The sequence below is a fragment of the Schistosoma mansoni genome, chromosome 2, assembly GCF_000237925.1.
Source record: "Schistosoma mansoni strain Puerto Rico chromosome 2, complete genome".
In the NCBI taxonomy this organism is placed as follows: domain Eukaryota; kingdom Metazoa; phylum Platyhelminthes; class Trematoda; order Strigeidida; family Schistosomatidae; genus Schistosoma; species Schistosoma mansoni.
In genome coordinates this window covers 22,942,024-22,964,788 of record NC_031496.1, presented here as the reverse complement: position 1 = coordinate 22,964,788, position 22,765 = coordinate 22,942,024, and the positions used below count along the sequence as shown (strand labels likewise).

At 34.1% G+C, this 22,765-nt stretch overlaps 1 protein-coding gene across 1 annotated transcript; it reads right to left on the bottom strand.

The window, feature by feature from the left end:
* Positions 1 to 442: 442 nt before the first annotated feature.
* On the bottom strand, positions 443 to 22,458 carry Smp_089930 (phosphatase 2a regulatory subunit-related; the record flags this gene model as incomplete). Its single annotated transcript, XM_018796121.1, has 9 exons — positions 443 to 478; positions 3,160 to 3,454; positions 3,798 to 3,884; positions 7,305 to 7,353; positions 9,065 to 9,383; positions 10,720 to 10,822; positions 13,336 to 13,442; positions 15,772 to 16,515; positions 21,604 to 22,458. 9 exons carry the CDS (start codon positions 22,456 to 22,458, stop codon positions 443 to 445), a joined length of 2,595 nt encoding a protein of 864 aa, XP_018650365.1.
* Positions 22,459 to 22,765: the final 307 nt, after the last annotated feature.

Below are 22,765 nucleotides of genomic sequence, written 5' to 3'. Positions count from 1 at the left end.
AAAGAGTCACGTGTAGCGTTTCTGATTGCATGATTACCTATCCTGCTGCTATGCTTAGTATGGCTCCAGAAGCCCAAGGCCATCTGGAACACTATAAATACTAACCTTGGAGTAAAGCGTTCACTTAACACTTCGCGCTTTTTCTCCGGTGCTCAGGTTGCCATGTAAATTTGACCTATGGTTATTACAGAAGCTAAGGAAACCGATTTAGGCGTTCAGTTAGACTTATCAAAATGTTAAAATAGTTCTAACTTACATGGATTAAAAAAATCTCACATAAAGACGTAATTAAGTTGATGAATTTCAAAACAACCGTCGTAAATAATTGTTTTTTCTACCTAAGTAATTATTTTATTAATCAAAAAAATAATAACAACAGGTAAATATTCAACATAAGACTCACTCACTCACTCCCCAGCTCCAACAGTTGATTCCAATTTGATCAATTCACTACTATTGATTGATTCAAGTTTATTAGCCAATCCACATGATCCAACATTATCTTTTCGATTGATTTTGTCATTTTTATTTACTAATGAAATAACATTTGCGGTGGGAGAAGTTACATTGTTACTGTCGTTATTTTTCTGTAATTGATTACTTACAGTTTCTTCATCATCTACTGTTCCACCTTGATCTTCTTCTTCATCCTCTTCTTCGTCATCGTCTTCATCATCATCAACTCCATCATCTGGATTACCACCACCTTCAACATTGACTAACATTTCATAGGTTTCAGCTGCATAACGATCCCAGTCAGATAGTTCATTGAGCCCTTCTTCAATATCCTGTTATGAGATGAGAAAAAAAATTTTTTTTAGTCGAAATCAGTAAATATTAACATTTATTAATTTTTTTTTCTATAAAAATAATTAGCAGTTGTTTCTTTCATCACAACAAAATGTTGAAATAATTCTATCATATATATAACTGTTATGGATTATAGCATAGTGGAAAAGTCAGACTAACTTGTTTCTCATTTATTATTGTGAACATCTGAAAATAAATAAAAATATATTCTGGCTTATATTTTATGAAAGTATTATCATCACTAATGATATACTACTACTATGGTGATGATGTACTAGTTAATTGATTTAAATCACTAATTGGAAACTATTTAGCTGGGATGTATTCATTAAGCAAATTGAAGAAACATAAATATTAGAAAGTTTGTCTTTGTTGTTGTTCACCTTATAGAGATGGATTACATATAAGCGTTTGATTTTGAACTGTATGATTCTTCATTTCATGAAGTCAACTCATTTACAATGTACAAAGCTTTGTTTGATTGGCTTTGAGTCACACTCTAATATGAGTATTAGTGATACTATACTTTTGTTAAAACTGAACTGGAGAGGAGAGGAGTTCGAATCTGTGGTTAAGTAATATAACACCAAACATTTTGATTACCACAGACATCATTACAAGGAATAATCTATATGAAAATCTTGTAAATTAAAATCAAATCATTACAAAATTCTTAGTCTTAGACTAAAATGACTCAACGTGGTGATAGACCTAACAATCAATAGTGACATTGAACGTGGCACAGGAGTGGATCGGTTACACTTGTCACACTTTACATCATCAACAGCATACCGAGAAAAATAATGCTAGGATAAAAGGCAAACAATTACGAAACCATAAAATCAGTGATAGTAAACAAAACCAAACACATAGGATACAGTTTCAAAATAATTGATATATCTGCACCTTCATAAAAAAGTAATAAATGATTTCAAACTATGACGCACAAGGTGTTGAACTACTGATAACAACTACACAATAGATCATTAAAACAAAGTTCACATTATTGGATAAGATGCAAATCAACAACCAATTCATACATAGATTTAATATTGTCTAGTCTACTAGTATACTGGTCAGTATTTAATATTAATGTAATTTAAGGCTCATTCAATCAAGATAAATAAACTACCGTATTTGACTGTTTGTTTTAGGTAGATAAACCACATGGAGCAAAACATATGTGTAAGATAATAAACCATTAGACACATGTTATAATATATTGATTGAATAGACAAAGCTTAAAGCTATAGATTGAAATGAGACAAAAAACTGTACAACTTCAAACTGGGAAGAATATAAGATTAGATTGAGACTTATAAGCCATAATTTGACAAATTGGTCACCCTAAAAAAACATTTTTCACATGGATAAAAAGGGTTAAAATCAGTGAGCAGTCTGATTAGCCCTAATGGGTTAGTGTCTGACAAAATCTCTACACGGATTCAGAAAGCTCGTTTGGCTTTTGCCAACTTACGTCACCTATGGCAAAGGCGAGATATCCGCCTATTAATTAAGGGACGAGTATACTGTGCAGCAGTTCTCTCTGTTCTACTTTACGGCTGCGAAACATGGCCATTAAGAGTAGAAGATACTCGTAAGTTACTAGTATTTGAAAACAGATGTCTTAGAAATATTGCTCACATCTGCTGGGATCACCGGGTAAGTAATAGTGAGGTTAGACACAGGGTATTGGGGAATGATGGTAAATCAGTTGGAGGTGATGAATTTTCATCGACTGAGATGGTTGGGCCACGTGTTACGTATTCCTGAACACCGATTACCACAACGCGCTATGCTGACTATTGTTGGAGATGGTTGGAAGAGATTTAAGAGGCGGCCAAACGAAAACGTGACATCAGTGCTTGAAGTTACTAACTTCTAGCCTGAGCCATGTTGGTAGATGCAGACTACTTGTTTGGGGTCCGCGTGACTATCGTAACCAATGGTTGGAGACCCTAGGTGACATGACTCAGAACCGATCACAAAGGTGTAGGTGTATACACTCTTTGTCTTCCCTTAAACCGTGAGATTAAAATTACTTTACACCTGTGTTTCTACGGGCTAATTGTTTCTTCCTGTATTATATCCTTATATGCAATCTTTTTTTATATATTACTACCACTGAATTAACTACTTTTATGAATTTAGTGTTCAATCTTATTGTGCTAATGAGGTATGGCAACTTGGACCGATGCATATATGTGCCTGGTGCTACGTTGTAGCTGACTGACTGACTGAGTAACTAAATAATTTTGTCATCAGAATTAAACTCATTATTTTACAATAATGAAATTTTAAGAACAACTATTTAGAAAACTAATTACAAAAGATTTTAGTAAAACCTACACGTAAATTAGCAAATGGATCACGTTGTTCGTGTTGCAAATATTTTGGTAAGTTAAAGAATGTATCAAAAAATATATGACATAGACGACATTGCTTCATATCTGATAGTCGAATCTTATCGGTAAGTGCTGGCTTCACCATATCCAAACATTGACATAAACAATCTTCAAATGATATAGGTTCAATCCCCATTTCTTCCATTCGAGCTAATTGTTCCGAATAGAAATATTCTAATTCATACATTGACAACAGACCATCACCGTCTAGATCCATACATCGAAACCAATATTCAATGCTGAAAAAGAGACAAATGAAATGTTAACAGGACAAGTTATTGTTTGTTAGCCAATTACGAGGACATTTTGGTAGTTTCCTTCGTTTTGAAATATGTTCAGATGATATTGTCTAGAAAGACAATTCAAGATTTATGACTATACCAGTAGGCTCAGAAAACACAGCACTTCTAAAAAAGTACAAGGTAAATGTTCTGAGACATCCCACTATTTTAACATTATATATATATATATATGCTGCATAAACTAGAAATTTTATTTCAAATATCAAGAAAGCAATTTGTTTTATAAAACGTTAACTGGAAAAATCCTTGATGTATAGTTAGGTATAACATAAGTGATTACCTCCGAGGATGATGTTTATCTTCTTCAGCCAATAGAAACCAAACAAAATCTGGATAAGTCATAACACCTTCTTTAAAAGCTGTTCCTCTGAAAAAAAAAGAACACGATCGTATAGAGAAAAATCCTAATGAACAAAATACAGTTAAATTATAGTATTATAAATAATATTGAGAAAAATCATACATATATTGTTTTAATGAATGAAAAACACATACACATTTTGAAAATGGTAAAATATCAGTTAAATAAATGGAACAGTAGCTTGTCGTTTACTGGATTGAAACTCTTAATCACTAAACCACGTAATCTGAATCGGATTTCGATCAATGTGTTATCGACTGTGGGAGAGTACTTCTAACGTTTATATATCTGAAATGACTGAAATATTGATGTTGGAGCATTTACAGGAAAATGCATCTAAAGACATATACATCTAAGATATAATACAGAGCTTACAAATTATAGTACTGAAGATGTGAGTTTATTTTTATATTCCATGGGTTATTATGGAAATATTTTATTCTGAGATAATGTAAAATATATGAAGTTTAAGTGGATCATTTTGGTGATATTGAGTTTTATTATTATTATCATTAGTAGTATTATTATTACTATTTAAATACATCAACATTGGTACAAGAGGACACCAAATATATATGCGCCACAGAATCCATTCGATTTGTGTGAAGACTGAGATACTGTTCGGGTGCCCAAACCAAAGTAGGTGGTTTTCTTAGGGGGCCATAACTCGAGTCTTTGACCGAAAGGTCTAATCCAAAATGTGGCGGAACAACGTCAGGAGATGCAGTCCCATGGTAGCCGTTGACCAATAATTGGTTCATGCACCACTGGAGCCCATGTGCATCATTGGTTTGGAATAAGGGTTTTCCAACTCCCCTAGGTGGATCACCCATATACACCAACCCAGTTAAGGCGCCAGACATTCGCTTTTTGGTCCTCTCAATTTCGTAAACAACAGTAATTCCGCGAGAAGGCAGTTAGCAGGATTTCGCCGGTAGTGGTTGTATATGCGTGGCCGTGTGAGAGCATTTTGAAAGAGAACTTACTCTCCCTACTCTCGGGCGTACCAGGGCATTTGAGGGGCTTTGATCCAGATGGTTTAACCAAGGAGCATTCATTGTCGTTTCGGACAACATCAACAACGTCTACCTCATGTAGAAGTAAGTTCCCTAATTACTCCACCAGCATCAAATTAATTCGTTTTAGTCACCTTTTTTGTGATTGATTATCTTCACAGGTATTGTGATTTTCATTTGCCTTCTTGTAACTTTTGTTTTGTTGTAAGTCGCATTGATTTTCAGTAAGGACGTAGCAATTCAAACAACAAATCAAGTATTTTTTTCACTTTTGTACATTATATGCATTTCTGTTTAACTGTGCACAACACGATACAAGTGATGAACGGAAAGACGCATTGATGAAAAAAATCGACAGATATTACAACAATATCTGTTCAAACTATCTTTATTGATTTAATTCTATTAATTGTCATTAGTAGACACTAATACATATAGAATGTTTAAAAAATTAGATTAAACTATTTGTGACTAACTGTTAAGTCAAGAATTAGTATGTTGGAACCATTATTGGGGAAAGAGGAAATTACAACAAGCCAAATGACATCAAAAGTGTAAGGATCAATAATCCTTAGTTTTTCAATCAAAGGAACAAGAAACAGACATATATATGTAGAGAGAGAGGGTGCGGAACACATACAAATATTTTTATACTAAAAGGTAGACGTATGAAAGGAAACCAAATTGTACAATTTTCAATAGTTATAAAAATACGTTACATAATTATGACTGGATCAATAAATGAATTTTATCATAATGATAATTATAATAATAGATGAAAAAAAATAAATCGATTCATTAATTCGACTGTACATTAGTCCATGGTCATATCAATAAATGAATTTACTGAATGAATAATCCCGTGTGTATGATAAAATGGAAATACAAGACTAATTGAAGCTGTGTTAGTAAGGTTAAGAAAAAGGTTCAAGATATTTGAACATTATTGAGTCAATTTTATGACTAAGATCATTTTAGTATTTCATAAAAAATAAATTGAAACAATATAACAGGATCAAATTTAATGAAATCAACGACTGTCATTTTGAATCACTTAGTAAGATATACACTTCATGAGAAAAGTACAGAAATCACTGGTTGGGATTCTTGCGTCGATCTTGAAATCTATAAATTTCTGTTAGGATTTACTATTTTCATGTTGCTTTTGAAATGTAACAATGTGAACACATGCAATACTTGACGTTCGTTAGTTTGATTATTCATGGAATATTATCAGAATGGGGGTTTATGGAAATTGTAGCAATTTAATAGTTGAATTCATGAGTCGCTTAAAGCTAGACCATCATGGAAAACCTGGAGGCACTGGATGACCAATCTTCCTAGTATGAGACTGCTCAGTAGTGAGCATCCACTATCCCACAAGCGAGACTCGAACCCAGGACCTTCGATCTCGTGTGCGAACGCCTAAACTCTAGACTACTGATCCGTCATCTACCGGTGTTAATGTCTAACTGTTCACCATTGTCTTCAGTGAGCAACTGTCTCACAACAGACACGGTTGAACTCCGATGGTCAGGGCTTCTCACTAGAACTCCAGGAAATACCTCTTGAAGTCAGTTACTCGTGATCACATGACGATCGTGGATGTGCACTGGTGAGGAGTCCCATACTACAAAGAAACGGCCGTCCAGTGCCTCCAGGTTTTGCATGGTGGTGTAGCTTTAATCGACTAATGCACTCCATCATACATGAAATACTCGAGGATACACCGAGTCAAGTAACAGAATTGGGATAAAATATTTTTAAATGGAGTTAATTTGCAATGGTATCATGACAATCATTCAGTGCTATGATGATTGAAGTATGCCGATCACGGCGTTTCACTAGACTTTTATGAATTATTTTATTAAAACGTCATTTGTGACCAAATGTTTATCATTTCGATATCTGGTATACGCATTTTTTTTCGATTTGACGAGTTCTTCATTATGAACTGCAAACATGTCGAAAACTAAGTAAAGGAATTTTAAAAACCCATTTTGCTTTAGAAAAAATTTAAATTGGCATCTCGACAACTATCTATCTTTACTCGTTTTCACCAATACGTACACACAGACAAATAGATAAATTTAGAAAATGAAAATTCTTCCATGTAATAACTATACTGAATAATGGTTAGTCAGTGGAATTTTTCAACAGAGGAAAAAAGAAAGAAATTATGGGATAAAAATGTATATGTGTATAGGGGTGCATAACACAGATATCAGGCTATTGCATTGTATTTTAGTATGCACCCCCTACTCGGTTTTGATCAGATTACTCCTACTCACTAGAATATGACAAGAATAGGTAGATGAATTGACAAATCCAAGCTACTACTTACATATAACAATAATAATAATAATAAAGGTAATCGTAATAATTTATCTTCCCTTTCAAAATATCTCACCTTGTTACAGCTCCACTAAATATTCGATCTATCATACGTTCTGAGATTGCTGTAAAAATATGTATATATATAAATGCATTGAAAGGTAACACGTAACAATGAGTAAACATGGAAATAAACAAAGTAGAAACTTGTCCAAATAATAAAATAGTCGTTTGTTTAAAAAAGAAAGAAAACAAACCAGATATACAACCATTTCTATGCATTTGGATCTTATTTCATCAACTTAAGCAGTATTCGGATGTCTAGAGTCAATTGGAATTCAAAAGATTCATTGAAAAATAGGTAACACATATAATATTGATTAGGATTGATGTTACTTGACTTTCACCTAGGAATCATATTCTTTCTGAGGTATACAAGCCAGCGGAACATTGGCTTAATGGGTTTTGACATTCAATCTTCAGTCCTAAGTTCAAACGGCACCCTAGCTACTTCGGTTTAGTCAAGATAGTGCCATTATCCCTGATACATGAAGTGTGGTGGCTCATATTCAATTACTTGGTGAATTAATTAATCTACTATGACTTAGTCACCATAAATAAATCGAGTGTATTGAAAATCAGACCTTGATAATTTAAGTTATTGATATTTTTATAAAGAAAAATGTTAAACACATACCAAATTGTTATCACCGAAAAATATCTAAACACATGGAAAATTAAACACGAGTTGAAATTAAAAGTATAACACTAGTAGAGAGAGATATCCATGAAGATTAAATTGTATGTTTTGAATTCAGCTGTACCATACATAGACCAGCATTTAATGAATAAGTGAAATCACATGACTCACAGTTCAACACAATATACACATTTACAGACTCTATGATATTAAATTAGAGCGAATCGAACAGTTTAATAATTATCAAGTTACACAATTACTAGTTCCATATTATTAAATATCTTCTGCTTCTTAACTAATACAATTTAATCTGAAATGAATTTTTCAATCGAATAAACTTGTAAATGCCTATCATGTGGTATGAGGAAAAAAATTAAACAAAACGATGTACCTGAAAATCTTCGTTTAAATACTGAAGAAAGTAGTAACACAAGAGGTAATGAAGCGTCAACTTAAAATGGATAATAAGCACTAATTGAACAAGTTTTGGGACCATGACTTCGCATCGTTTATCCAATCTATACAAGTGGGTAGTATTCTTAGTTAATGTATTACAATCACTGTTCAGAACATGTATTCTACACAAATTTACATACTATGTCTTCTTAAACCAGATAAATTCTTACTAGAAATGTTCATGAATGCGCAAAGAAAAATAGAGTTAGGTAAATGTACGTAACGACTATGCATTGACTTTAGGTAGCACAAGTGCTTTTTATCAAATCGAGGGGACGAAAAGCGAACGTCCAACAGGTAAACCAGGTTAGTGAATGTTGAGGCTCCACCTAGGGGAGTTGAAAAACACTATCTAAAAACGAATGGAGTATAAACCTATTCTGACCACCGGGTACTATGAGACGATTTTTATCGACGTTCTTCTACTGCCTTGTAGATTAGATCACCAGGTAAAAATCCTGAATAAAGGTTTCATTAGAAAACTACCTGGTTTGATTTGCGAGACCCGGCAATATCTTACCTCATACACAAAATGTTGACGAATAAAAATGAATTATGATTTATTCGCTTCACCAAGCTACCTAGTCAAACGATATTCAGCGGCTAAATTAAGGTTAAGACCAAAAAAATTCAACTAAGAAAAAATATAATAAGCAACAAACAATATGGTGTAAACTTACCATAATTATTGTGTCGTGCTAAATCACTTCGGCTGATGATCAAATCATGATCTTCGTCTAGCTCCCAGAATTTACAATAAATAACATAGAAATGTTCATATGAAAAATATTGTGTCACCAAATTAATATCATCTTCATTTTCAAGACTGGCTAATACAGGAAGAAAATTACTTCGTCTTAATTCACCTAAAGAAATACGACCAGACCATGAAATATTCACATTGAAGAAGATACGTGCTACAACAGTTGCCACATAACGGGAATGAAAATCTTTCGCTGCTTCTAAAAACGCTAAGCCAGGATGACTCTCTAAAATGTCCTGATTGAAAAAAGGAAAATCAAATAATCAACAAAACTATGGAAAATAAGGTTATATGCACCAAGTATAAGTTCGAATTCCATCATTTGCTTTATTTCCATGTTCGTGAACTCAGACCAGTATGTTATAATCTGACTCAGATTTAAACATATGTTCTTATGAATTTGAGAAAGTAATGCATTGTCCTACACTATAAGAATACTGAGAATTTGATAAATATCCTAACATTGGAATATTTATACCGTTAAGAATACATTAAAAGTGAATGCCTTTATATCACTGAGAGAATTTCATCATATTACAGTTACATATACTTCCCGCTAGATCTCTTGCAACACTTTATCTAAGGAAATGAACTAAACTTCCTTTTTGAAACAATCGAATGAATTAGGTAGTATCGATTGTGATGCCTTCTATATTGGAGAGTCATCTCGCGAAATTTTGACTCGGGCCAAAGAACATGTTAGGTACACAAATAAACCTCCTAATAATCCTCTAGAACTAGATACACTTCAAATTAAATCGGCAATAACAGTTCACAGTTCTTGAAAGTAATGTGATCTCGTAACTAGTATACTACTAAGTTACAAACAATGTAATCTTATAACGGATTTCAATCTCCAGTCTTTCCACATGTACAACAAACCCAACATCACACATCTTTGCACACTGATTGACCACTGAATAGTCATCAGTTGTCTTAATTGTCTAATTATTGGTGCTGGTTGAATCTTATCTACCAAGTAGTAATGTGGCCACCAGTCTAAGGGGCTCGACATTTCATGCACTATGTTTTGATGCAAAGTGATTATAAAGGTAATTAGCAAGAAGACCCTAGATTCAGACTTCGTCCTAGTTGGGACTCATCAGTACAGCCCACCTGTTGCCTTCGGGCCGCACTCTGAATAGGTCAGTGGTGACGACTCAAACTGTGGAGCTGAGTGACGAGGGTTAGAATCCCATATACTGCGCTAGTGCCTTCAAAACTTCGAGTACACTTTAGTGACAAATGCCAACTGAAACACAACCTAGGTCAAGGGCATATTGACAAGCATCCCCAACCATTTTAAATATACCTTCCTTATTTATACATTGAAATTATAAATATGGTCAACTCCTTCAGTGTACATGTGTATATTTACAATAATCATAACAATGGCAAACTGAATGATGAATGGAAAACTCATACTCTTCTTCCCTTTGTCAAAATTACTATGATGACAGAACAGTCCTAAATAAGGATTTTTTTCAAAAAAAATCTTACAGTTTGTGATATTAAAAAGTGAGTACCCCTACCTCTGAAAGACGAAAAAACATGTCTATCGTTCGCTCTTACTTGTATGAGTGTATTAAAATCAGACTGTACTAAAAAGGTTGCTCGTCCACGTGTAAGTAGATGAACAAATTTCGAAGCTTCATCTGGACAAGTATTCAGTGTACTGAAACAAAAAAAAACAAAAAATCGCACGGCATAGTAAATCAAATGAGTAGTAAAGGTCATTCGGTAAATGATGAACTGTTAGTAAGTTTTATAAATATATGAACTAGTTTTTTTCAAGCTTGACAAAAAAGGCAGTCATGAGGGGATGGTTAAATTCTACACAATGTCATGTGCGCTATTGTTTCACACACATATGAAATATATGGAGGATTCATTTCACTTATCATTAATAATGATGATTTACAGCACACGTGATGTGTTCATTGGGCTACATCCTTTGATTTAAGGGCTTGAACTATCGTACCGGACAGTTTCATCATCATAGTATAATTAGATCAACAAACTATTAATATGAATAAATGACAATGAAGAAAGGTCAAACTCGTTTAGCAAGCATTTGTTCTTTTAAGAAACCAAAATAATATAGAACAAAAAAGTAGGTAGAATGAAAGGGTGCTGTAATATTATACTTATTTGTATGTTCTAATCATACTCAAATATAGCCCCTTCCAAACATTTCATAGATTGAAATCCATTTTATTTCCAATAAATAGGTGACCTGAATTTTTTAAAGCTTAGAGAACTTATTATTTCTGATGACTATCTATTATGAAGATAACTCATTTGTCATTTACACGTACGTTAATATACTCAGCTACGAGCCACACTTTCAACTATTCGAGTTAATAATTCTACATAGTTGATCAATTTAACAGTTAAAGGCTAAATGTTATAAAACCATTAAGTCACCAGTTGAAGACAGAAAGTTATGTTTTTCTAATCCAAAACCAGTCTAGATCACAACCAATAACACATAGGTATAATGTGGTGCTACTTAGGTCGAAAACTCGATCCCTATTCATATATTGTTATGCCCCGATAAGGATAATGAATGGTTACTTTGGGATCTATTTATGAAGCAATACTATGCATATATTTTTATCGTATAATTGCTAAATAACTAAACGATTCATATTCATGTCCCTCTTATTATAAGCTTTATTTTGACCTATAGATTATTATAGGATTTACTATTCTTGAGTTATCCCTAGTCTATTAATTACTTCCCCCCACATTCACAGCCACATTTGGCTGAATCTTGACAAATGTTATTTTCTTTTTTATTGGTACGATGCGGTCTGTCTGTTTGGTATATAAATCCAGTATGTTTGAAATGAATGATTCATGCCGCATAGGCTGAAATTGGTGTTCTGTACTTAACTGGCTGGGCTAGGCAGAAAGCAGGACCCGTAAGGATTCTAGACTGCTCGTACGGTTCTTGTGTATCATTTGTCCGACCGATAATTCGCTGCTCTCTGCTTGGCGGTCTTATTACGACATACGTTAACAGGGCATCCACTCGGGCACAGGTTATAACATACATCCAATTTTATTAAACCCATGATATAAATGTACTATTTAACAAACATCAATGACAAGTACTAATTTCTCACTAACTAAATGATCAACCTCTGATAATCCTTGATAATAATTGAATATAGACTGGTTCTAGTATTTTTACGTAGTTCCAGGTAATCCTAAAGTCAAATATTAAGATTTTGGCTAATAGGTTACATCACAAACGATTAACTAGGATAGCAACCGCTAAATATAAATATATTTTCAATATCAGGTGAAACAGCAAAATACTAAAAAGTTAACCATATTTTGATGAGATGAATAGCATAAGGAAATTCGTTGTGAAAAATTCAATTTGAAATTATAAAATACATGTAACAAAATAGGAAGTATTTAAACAAACATTTTCGACGGTGATGGTAAGAACAGACTCATCCTCAACGTTCGCATACGACACAAAGTCGATTAATTTTCCTGTAAAACCAAACTGATGATCTCACTATATTGAAATATATAGCCAATTGAACAACATTACTACCCAAATTAACTGTGTTCTTGTAAAACAAGTTGATAAAAAAATTTCAATTGTGATTATTCACTCTTCTTAATCAGATCACCATTTAAAACCAGATACCACTGAACAACTATTTCGTCTTAGAGTAGGACTCAGCTGTGCGCATTCATGACCCATCGGGGATCAAACTCAGAACCTTCAATAGTCAAGCTAAAATCATTTCGTGATATAAACTACGAAAATTCTACAACATCTACAATCCTTTACTCTATACTAATATTTAACTAAGTCAACATGTATTGAAAAGTATAAATGACACTGTAAATAAACTATCTCAAACACGTGCACATGACGTAGGTTACAATAATAATCACAGAAATATTTATAAAATCAAGATAAATTTATGTAAACAAATCAAGAAATTCAATGTAAATGAGTGTGTTCATTTGCGTATTTTGTTTGTGAATGTGTTTATTGCCAACAGAATATTGATTTCAAGAATGCAATGTTATGTTTTTTTTTAACATGTAACAAGTAATAATTTCTTATGTCTCAATAAAACTTTACCTCTGGTGTGTGAATAAGATTAAGGGAAATGTCGTTTTTCGCAATCCAAATAAAAAAATCCTTCAACTTACTGAGACCATGATTTCAATAAGTTTGACAAGGTGACTGGTTGTCGATCTGGTGTACCGCCAGCATTCATATAAATTGCATGTTTCCAATAAAGTGGACAATTAAGTACCTAGAAATATCAGGAACAAATTATGGATATTTGTGATGATAAGATCAAATAAGAATTACAGAATTCAAATGTATAAACAGATATAGAAGCGCTTGATTACCGATTAAAAGTTGACATTATATTGTATTCCCTCGTAAAAGAAAAATATACATTATACAAAAGTGGTTAATTGTAGTGCTGACAAAGCACGATAACAATGTAACTAGTTTACTAAGTACATGTGTTATGTTCATCAATTGATCAGGATTATCACATGCGACCAAACCAGGTAGTCTACATTTACTGACACGCTTCAACGTAACAGTTAATTATTTCACAAATTGATGCAATGTCACAATTCGGCCTCCTCCAACCGATTTTAATATCAGACAGTTTTCCTATGTTTGAGTAGATGGTGGAAAGATATACACAAAACAAATCTAACCAACCACGAGCGATGAGGATTCAGTCTCATCAACTGGTTTATTGTATTTTCTTAATGTTCTACTTTTAACCTCAACGTCGCTCACAAATAGTTTCATCATCTGCCCCTAAATGCCCGAGAGTAGGGAGAATCAGTTCTCTCTCTCGAAATGCTCTCATACGGTCACGTATATACAACCACTACCAGGTAATTCCTACTCACTACCTTCTCGCGGAATTACTGTTGTTTACGAAATTGAGAGTACGAAAAGTGAATGTCCGGTGCCTTAACCCGGTTGGTGGATATGGGGGACCCACCTAGGGGAGTTGGAAAACCCTTATTCCAAACCAATGGTGCACATGGGCTCCAGTGGTGTGTGAACCAATTATTGATCACCGGCTACCATGAGACTGCGTCTGGACACCCGGGCAGTATTTTAGCCCACACACAAATCAAGTGACTTGTGTGGAACATATGTATTTGGTGCCCCTTCGTACCAATATTTATGTGGCCAAATAATAACAACAATAGTTATTATTATTATTTGGAAACATCTATGACCGAAAATGTGAAATTTGTCAATCTCATCAGTTTCCATTAATTATATTTCAAAGAGAGAAGTGCCGTGCAGTATACCTACCTTACTATATTTAGATGCATATCTTACCTGTGTTATAGATGGCGTGAGTAGGTGAAAGACAAGCGAGTTTTCTAGATCTATGTCGAGATTTCATTGGCAAACAACCAAATAAAGACAATGACAAACAGACAGCAACAACGTAGAACTTCGTACGTACATACATTAGTTGAAGCTGCCATACCACATTAGCACAGAGATACAGTTGTCGATTCAAATCCCATAGTGGTGGAGGTAATAAAAGCATAAGCAGTAATCGGAAAGATGATGAGATTTTTAATATACACAAAGTGGTCAACATATTCTGTTACTAACTTCTCTACAGTCAAACTAGGCGATGATAAACTATAACAACACCAGAGAACGAATACCATCAGTCAGTCGTGGCAGTAATAATTTAGAATGAGACCTTCATTATTGCGTTCGCAGTTGTTTTACTATCACATAATGGGCTTTAAAGCTATATGGTAAGATAGAATACATAATACCACAATGGTTCTACACTTGCCCAGAGAGTGACGATTAAGTTAACTGCCAATATCGCAATGATTAAATATTAAAGCGATGAATATTTTCAATCAGTATTCGAAGTAAAATAAATGATATTTAATAAATAAAATAATGCTATTCAAGTCTATTTCTCTTCTTTATATAAAAAAGCATGCATTGAGGAATACGGAGAAAGTTTACTAAACTGAACAAGAAGCAGGAAGATGAGAAATTACATTACATTTGTCATGGGAACAAAAAAGTAACCATGAGGATTTGTGAAAGTTGCTGAATTTTAATGATTTACATTATCGACTGATTTTAATGCAACAACAATTAAAAACTAGGGAGCACTAGGGAGTTGTTTTGTCCTATCATAAGACTACATTTTAGTGCTCAACCACAGCCCGTCACCACAAGGGATTAAACCCCCAGCCAATCACGGAGAATGTGCATGCATATAGATAATGAGTCTTATACAAAGACGAAGAAACTGTGCAGTACTTCCTGTATTACACTGGTTGACTAATTAAGATCAGTCCATGGTGTAAACCACGAAAAAACAGACTAGCAATCACCGTAGTAAGAGTTGAGTTTTAATTAAAATAACAATTATTTAGTCGATAACAAAAAGCTTCTGAACAGGAAGCTAATAAACAAATTCATTAATTTCAAAAGTGATATTAGTTAAACAGAATTCTCAGAAAAATCTAACGTGTAAAATTAGTCATAAAAAAGAAAATAGAAAAATGGATTTATACATGAAATGGAAACTTTTGTTTTTAAGAAACCATTCGTACCTTTGCAACTTGTCCAAAACATGAATGAGGAATTAACGGATCAGAATATTTCCCGGAATCTAGTGGGGAATCAATAAATTGGTTAAGTTCTTGTTTAACACGTTCTAATTCTGTGTTAATATCCTCATTAGACATCCGAGTAGTTCCAAGTGGGAAATGAAATGCTGGTAATGCTTTATGTATTCGAGTTGGAGAAGAAGGAATAGCAAATCCTTTGTTTTGAACACAGGAAGTAGAATCCATAGACGATGAATGAGTAGAGTCAGTATGACTAGGTACATTTACCTTACTTATTGAAGATGTGACATCTTCAAGAATACCGTCAGAATTAACAAGACTTTTTGATTGTGAGGAATGAATACGATGGTGTCTATTAACTTCATGTTGATTATCATGAGATTGTTGATGTGCGACTACATCAACATCTGGCTTATTACTTTCAGCAGGTGTTGAAGCAACCGTAGGAGTGTGTTGTTTTGATCCAATTCGATCATTTGTTCGTAGAGGAGTTGTTTTATTTGTTTTAATTCTGATTACATCGTCAATGTCTGCATCATGATTTGAAAATTTATTCGTAGCAGTGATATTAGTAGTCTGGGATGAATGTTTTGTTTCATTATCTACACTTAGTTGATTTTCAGAGTTTGGTGTAACTTTTGAACAAATAGTTATTACTCCATTCTCTTGTTTGGATTTATTCTCATACGCTATATCATTTGCAGTATGCGGCTGTTCAACGGAGCTCTAGAAAATAAAACAGTAGAGTAAAATTAACTAGTGTATCAAAAGATCTGGCATAATATAACAATTTCTCATAGATAAAGTGATTTTCAACGCCTTGTACAATGTAAACTTGAAAAGTGAAACAATGAATCAAAGCATGCACAGATCCGCGCATTCAATAGTTTAAAAGTGAGTGACATTCCACCAAAATTACTACAATCTTAATAAAATAAACTATCAAGTCCCTAATCAGCAATGCTAAAGCTGAAAAATAATCAGATTAATATGAAATTTTATTGTCTAATTAATAATGTATTAAAACTAGTTTTTCTTAGAGATACTAGTCATGAGCGTTTACTTACATCATTCAAAGTGAATAATGAATTTGAAAAAAGGGGAAGCAAACGAAAGTCAAATATAATGATCGTTGAATTTTAAGTAAAAATGACATAATAACATGTTATTCAACAGTAGATGAGATGAAAATTGTGTTTTATGGAAAAGTGTTAAGTTTCACAAAACAAAGCAAGTGTGTAATATTAAATGTACTAATTCCATAAACTGAATTAATAACGTAAAAACTGGCATAAATGTGTAACATTTTAAAATTGCCAATGTTTACTGCCCCTATACAGAAATACAAAATTAAGAGGAAGGAAATTGGATTAGGCTACCATTATTACTATACTGAGAAGAAATAACTATCCAGTAATTCTTGATTTTCAAAGGTTATCTAATCACAGTCCGTGATGCAAACTATAGAATTCAACAATCTTCACAAGCCTTCTAAATTAATAAAATCATAGTGTTGACAGTATTACCCTGCCTAAAAAATAATAAAGAAGCATCAGAAGGAACAAATCCAATTCTATGTTTAAGATTTAAGAGAATGGCAAAAATGAACTCGAAACCATGAACTACTATTGCAAACCTCGCTTGGTTTACATAACTTCAATTAAACAGTAAAGATCTTTTGTGAGCACGGAAAGATAGTGTTCACCTCCCTAGATGAATCGGTAATTAAGACATTAAACTCTTAGCAACTAGATAGTAGATTCGAACATCACACTTATTATTTCGGTTTTCAAAACAACTGGATACAATCGGTAGACCTCAGATTTATATTGTGCTTCGCGGTCAAATATATGAACCTATATACCTGGTTGCATTTATTGCAGCCATATTAGCCCAAAAACGATTAAACAGAATGATATACTGAGAAAAACATTGATTAAACAAGAGTAACACACTTCTGAACTACCTTACACTCAATGAATATTCATAACCTTAACGAAAGATGTGAAACTTATGAATAGCACTTTACGCGTAACTGAATTCATAGTTTCACTAATGCATGGAAGAAATCTATGAGAAACTACATGTAGACTACACACCTACTATCAAGGGTCGAATTCTACAACCATAGGGTAAGAATCGGTGGAATCCTGCTCTAAATGACTCCCTTATGTTAGCGTCCTAGTATCACTTATGCTCTATATAAGGCGTGCATTTGTAAAATTGAGGAAAGTCATAGTTTTCCCCACTCGAGACTTCAACAACCACTATGTAACCAAGGCAGGTAACGCTCATAAAAAATTAGGGACGGTAGAGGCCTTGCGTCACCTCACTCCTGATTGAGGAACTAAGGATTTCTTAAATCTTGAAAACATGCCCTATTGAAGAGTGCTAATACAAAAAGACAAAGGTTCATACGGAATTTCTGTCGGTTAAGGAGTAACAGTATCGTCAACTATCGTTTGTGTGATAAACATGAAATTAATTGAAAACAAAACGCAAATAGAAGTTTACTTTTGTAAATTAATGAAATTGCAGATAGTAGATTAAAGTAAGAAAATATCTAAAACATGAATTGAGGTAGTAGTAATCAGTCATCTACTCTCTATCTTACTACTACTATACAGAAAACTAATCAATAAATGTAAGGTTAATGAGTAGAAAGGAATTTACTAACAATATCCAGCTGCGTTTTATGTATATTTTTTTCTGTGCATTCGTGTATATATGTGTGGTGACAATTATATAACATTTCTGAAATGAATGTGTGCTACGACTACGACATAGCAACGTCAAATTGATTAAAAGATTATTATTATTAGTTCACATAAAATAACCTTAACAATGGAAGAGGAAACTGAATAGTGAACTAATAAGACACCGAGAACCTACGAAGAAAATTTAGCTTAGGGAGAGACTAGGTTCTATAAAAGTAGAAAAAACCGCTTGCATTTTAAAGCTATACGTTCTACTTCCTATGGCCAGACTAGAGTCATGACGATTCCTAAAAGCTTTTTAAAACCGTGCATTTACAACCACTAAAACAAAACTGCTGTATTACAGCTAAATCTTAATTGACAATAACAAGCCCAAAAAATTAGTTCGAGCTTACTCTCATGTTGTACAAGCCATCTGGGCGAGACTATAATTTATGGATGAACCAATCAGATATACGATAACAGGTCTCGGATTTTGGAGCGAAATTCACTCAACCATTTGACTAAATAGATTTTTGGCGTTATAGCTTATGTCAGTTAGTGATGAAAACCGTAAATCTAATCCTAATCTTAACCACCAAATGTAAATCATAATTCTAATTCCTCATACAAGTTTATAACCCTCATTTGGTCCTAGTTATAAGGTGTACACACTCAGGGTCAGTCAAATGAAGACTATAAGGTAAGGTAAAAACTAAAACTTTAACTTGTCGGTGTATAAAAAAAGGGGATGAACTGACAGAAAAGCTTGAAACGAAACAGCACTTATTTGTTCTTTGAAAGCTTATACCGATAGTATATTATGGCGATTATCAACACTTATTTATTTTCAAAGTTGAAATCATAAGTCAATTGAAGCTAAACCGCCATGGAAAACCTAGAAGCACTGGACGGCCGTTTCATCCTACTATGGGACTCCTCAACTATGAAAATACTGAAATCGCCACAAAACCCCTTCTGACTTATTTATTTGAACACAAATATTGGTAAAAAAAGGGCAACAAATATATATGCACCACACAAAAAACTGTCATTTCATTTAAATGTGTGAGGGCTATGTTACTGCCCTTGTGCCCAGACCGAAGCAGGTGGTTTCTTTAGGGGACCACACCCCGAGTCTTTGACCGAAAGATCTAATCCATAAACCAGTGAAGCATCGTGAGGAGATGCAGTCCCATGGTAGCCAGTGACCAACGATTGGTTTATACGCCATTTGTTCCTTCAGGATACTGGAGCCCATGTGCACCATTGGTTTGGAATCAGGGTTTTTCAACTTCCTTAGGTGGGCCCTCCATGTCCACCAACCAGGTTAAAGCGCCGGACATTCGCTTTTCGTCCTCTCAATTTCGTAAACAACACCCCCGCCACGAGAAAGCAGTGAGTAGGACTTCCCCGGCAGAGGCTGTATACCCGTGGCCGTGTGAGAGCATTTCGAGCGAGAGAGCGGGCTCTCCCCACTCTCGACCGTACCAAGGCACTTGAATCTTCCCTATTCAGTTTCTATACATGAAGTTTGCTAGATCTTTCATAAGTAGTAAAATATTTCTGACTATGCTATAATTCTGTGAAAGTAAAGTCAAATCCTCACTACATTAAGACATGATAGGACATATGTGAACCGCAAACAAATTTTAAATACGATAACGTGATTTTCCCAACTAATATTAGTAACGATCAAATTATTATACCTGAACCCAGTTTATTTATAAAAAAACTAACAATGCTATTAAGTTTGATAACAAGCGAATTACACAGCTTGCTTAAGATACCATTGAAAAAAAACTTGTTCCCATTCATCCAAATCATCCCCATACTTCACAAACAACATGAATGGAATTAACAAAAAGAAGTGATGAAAACTAAGTAAGTGGTGATATTAACAGTAGCAGAAAATTAAAAGATAATAATTATCAGGAAAATAATTGTAGAATCATAGGCTAAATAATGTACCTTTAATTAGAGTAACTGAAGCCAGTCTAGAAATATTACATCAGTAAAAGTCCAAGGTTATTGAGTCTAGAATATTTAGTCGAGAAACTTACAGTATTTCACACATTGATTTAACAATTGGCACCTTCATAAACCTGGTAACTTAAACCTTTCTGACAATCACAGCTACTTGTTTTAAAATTTTATTCTACATTAGCCATCTTAGAAGATAAATGGACAGAAATCATCAACACAGAGCCTAGCACAGATATGATTTAGGTTAAGTTCCCATACTAGATAAGTACGACCAGATGCAAGACACGAAAGAGATCGTAGTGGCAGTGATGATGTAGAACACTGAACATTGAGAATATGATAGGAATGAAGAGGTATGCGTATGAAGGAATAATGAAACCCAAGATTTAGACAAAGATAAAAAGTGAATGAACCTGTGCGTTTGTGACCGATTTGAATCCATGTCACCCAGCTTCTCCAAACACTGATCGCAGTTATAGAATGGGCCCCAACAGGTAGTCCATATCTGCTAGCATGGTTTACATCGAGTTAGTGACTTCATGGAATAATCTCATGTTTTGGTTTGGTTAACCCTAACTATCTCACAATCTACGCTAACAAACATTCCTCGTCGACGTAGGTGGTGTTTAGGCATATGTAACACATGTTCTTACCACTTCAGTCGATGAATATCCAATACCTCATCAACCGACGTGTCGCTTTTCCAAAGTACCCAATGTTTAACCTTAACATTGCTCGCTCGGTCATCTCATGAGACGCGAGCAATGCCTCGAAGACACCTATGATCAAAAACCTTCATTTTAATCACGTCACTTACAACAGCCACTAACTGTGATAAACAGCTGAAAAGAGTACTATACAAAGCGTACACCAGATTAAACGTAAATTAACAAACTTAGTTACCTCCTTTACAGAATCTTCTATCCAAATCAAACCTTTGATGAAATCAATATATTTTAACTAGTCAATACAAGGGAACTACTTTAACCAATAAATGAAACACGAAAAGCGCAGAAAAAGACAAGGAATAGCACTACTAAGATAAAATACAGCCATCTCGGTAGGTTTAGAACTCAGTATAACCAAAAAAATGAGTGAAACAACATAAAACTACTTTGAAATATTTGCTTACTTCACTATTATATTCAGCTCGTAAGGAATCCTTATGTGATGATGATAAATTATTCTCACAAACATTTATATCATTACGAGATTTAGTTGTTAATGTATCTTGAATAGACAAATTAAAATGAGGTTTATCGGATTCAGTGTTATCAGATTTTGCTAAATCAATGTCTTTTTCGCTAACATCAATTGATGGTAGTCGTTTTTCGACAATATTCTTATCTGGTAGGACTGAAGGTGTTATATCAGTGGTGGTTGAAGATGGAGAAATAGTTGAAGTCGGAGTAATAGTTGCAGATGCCGTACTACTAATCTTTTCAACCAGTCCAAATTTAGAATCCAATGGTTTTGAACGGTGCACAGGGTGAAAATGATGAACAGTTGTAGATGTGGTTGTTTTGACTGAAGGAGTAGATGAGGTTGAAGAAGTTGGAGATGAAGCAGGAGGATATGAAGATCTAGCGATATGAGCGGCATGTACAGGGTGATTAGGACTAGCTGCAGGAAGTGGTAAATCTGGTGGTCCCCAAGATAAATGAGCAGGAGATACTGATCCATGAGTATCACTATTGGTCAGAACAGAATGAGCGCCAGTAGTAACAGACTTACTAGTAGCACCAAATATCTCCGACGCTGGGACACAATGACTCATGTGCACACCTGCAGGACAGAACCTAGAGGTTGCACGATCGCCACCAGACGGACTTATTAAAGGTGTAACAGCATTTGTGGTTAACGTGGCTTTAGGACAACGCTGACAAGCATGAACTGCACGTTGCCATGCCAGATCAACAGAACACGTCTGATAAACTTGAACACGTGAAATAAGGATCAAACTAGGTGTTCCGACTAGAACGGGCATGATAATGCTTCAAATGAAATGTAAATGTGAAATCCGCATAAAAACGTCTGATTAAATAGTATCCAATATACACTAGATTTTATATTGAATATAGATCATCTACTGAACGTCTACGGAAACAGTAATTAAATGTCCCGACTTGATTTTAAAGGTCCAGTTAGTAATTGTAGTGAGATAGTGATTATAAAAACTATTCCGTCAAAGAGCATTTTTAAATTATACAGAATATTTTCATGTAACAGCAAACTATATGCGACAATAAATAACGATACACCTCCACGTTTTGTTGAATAAAATAAGAACGTGA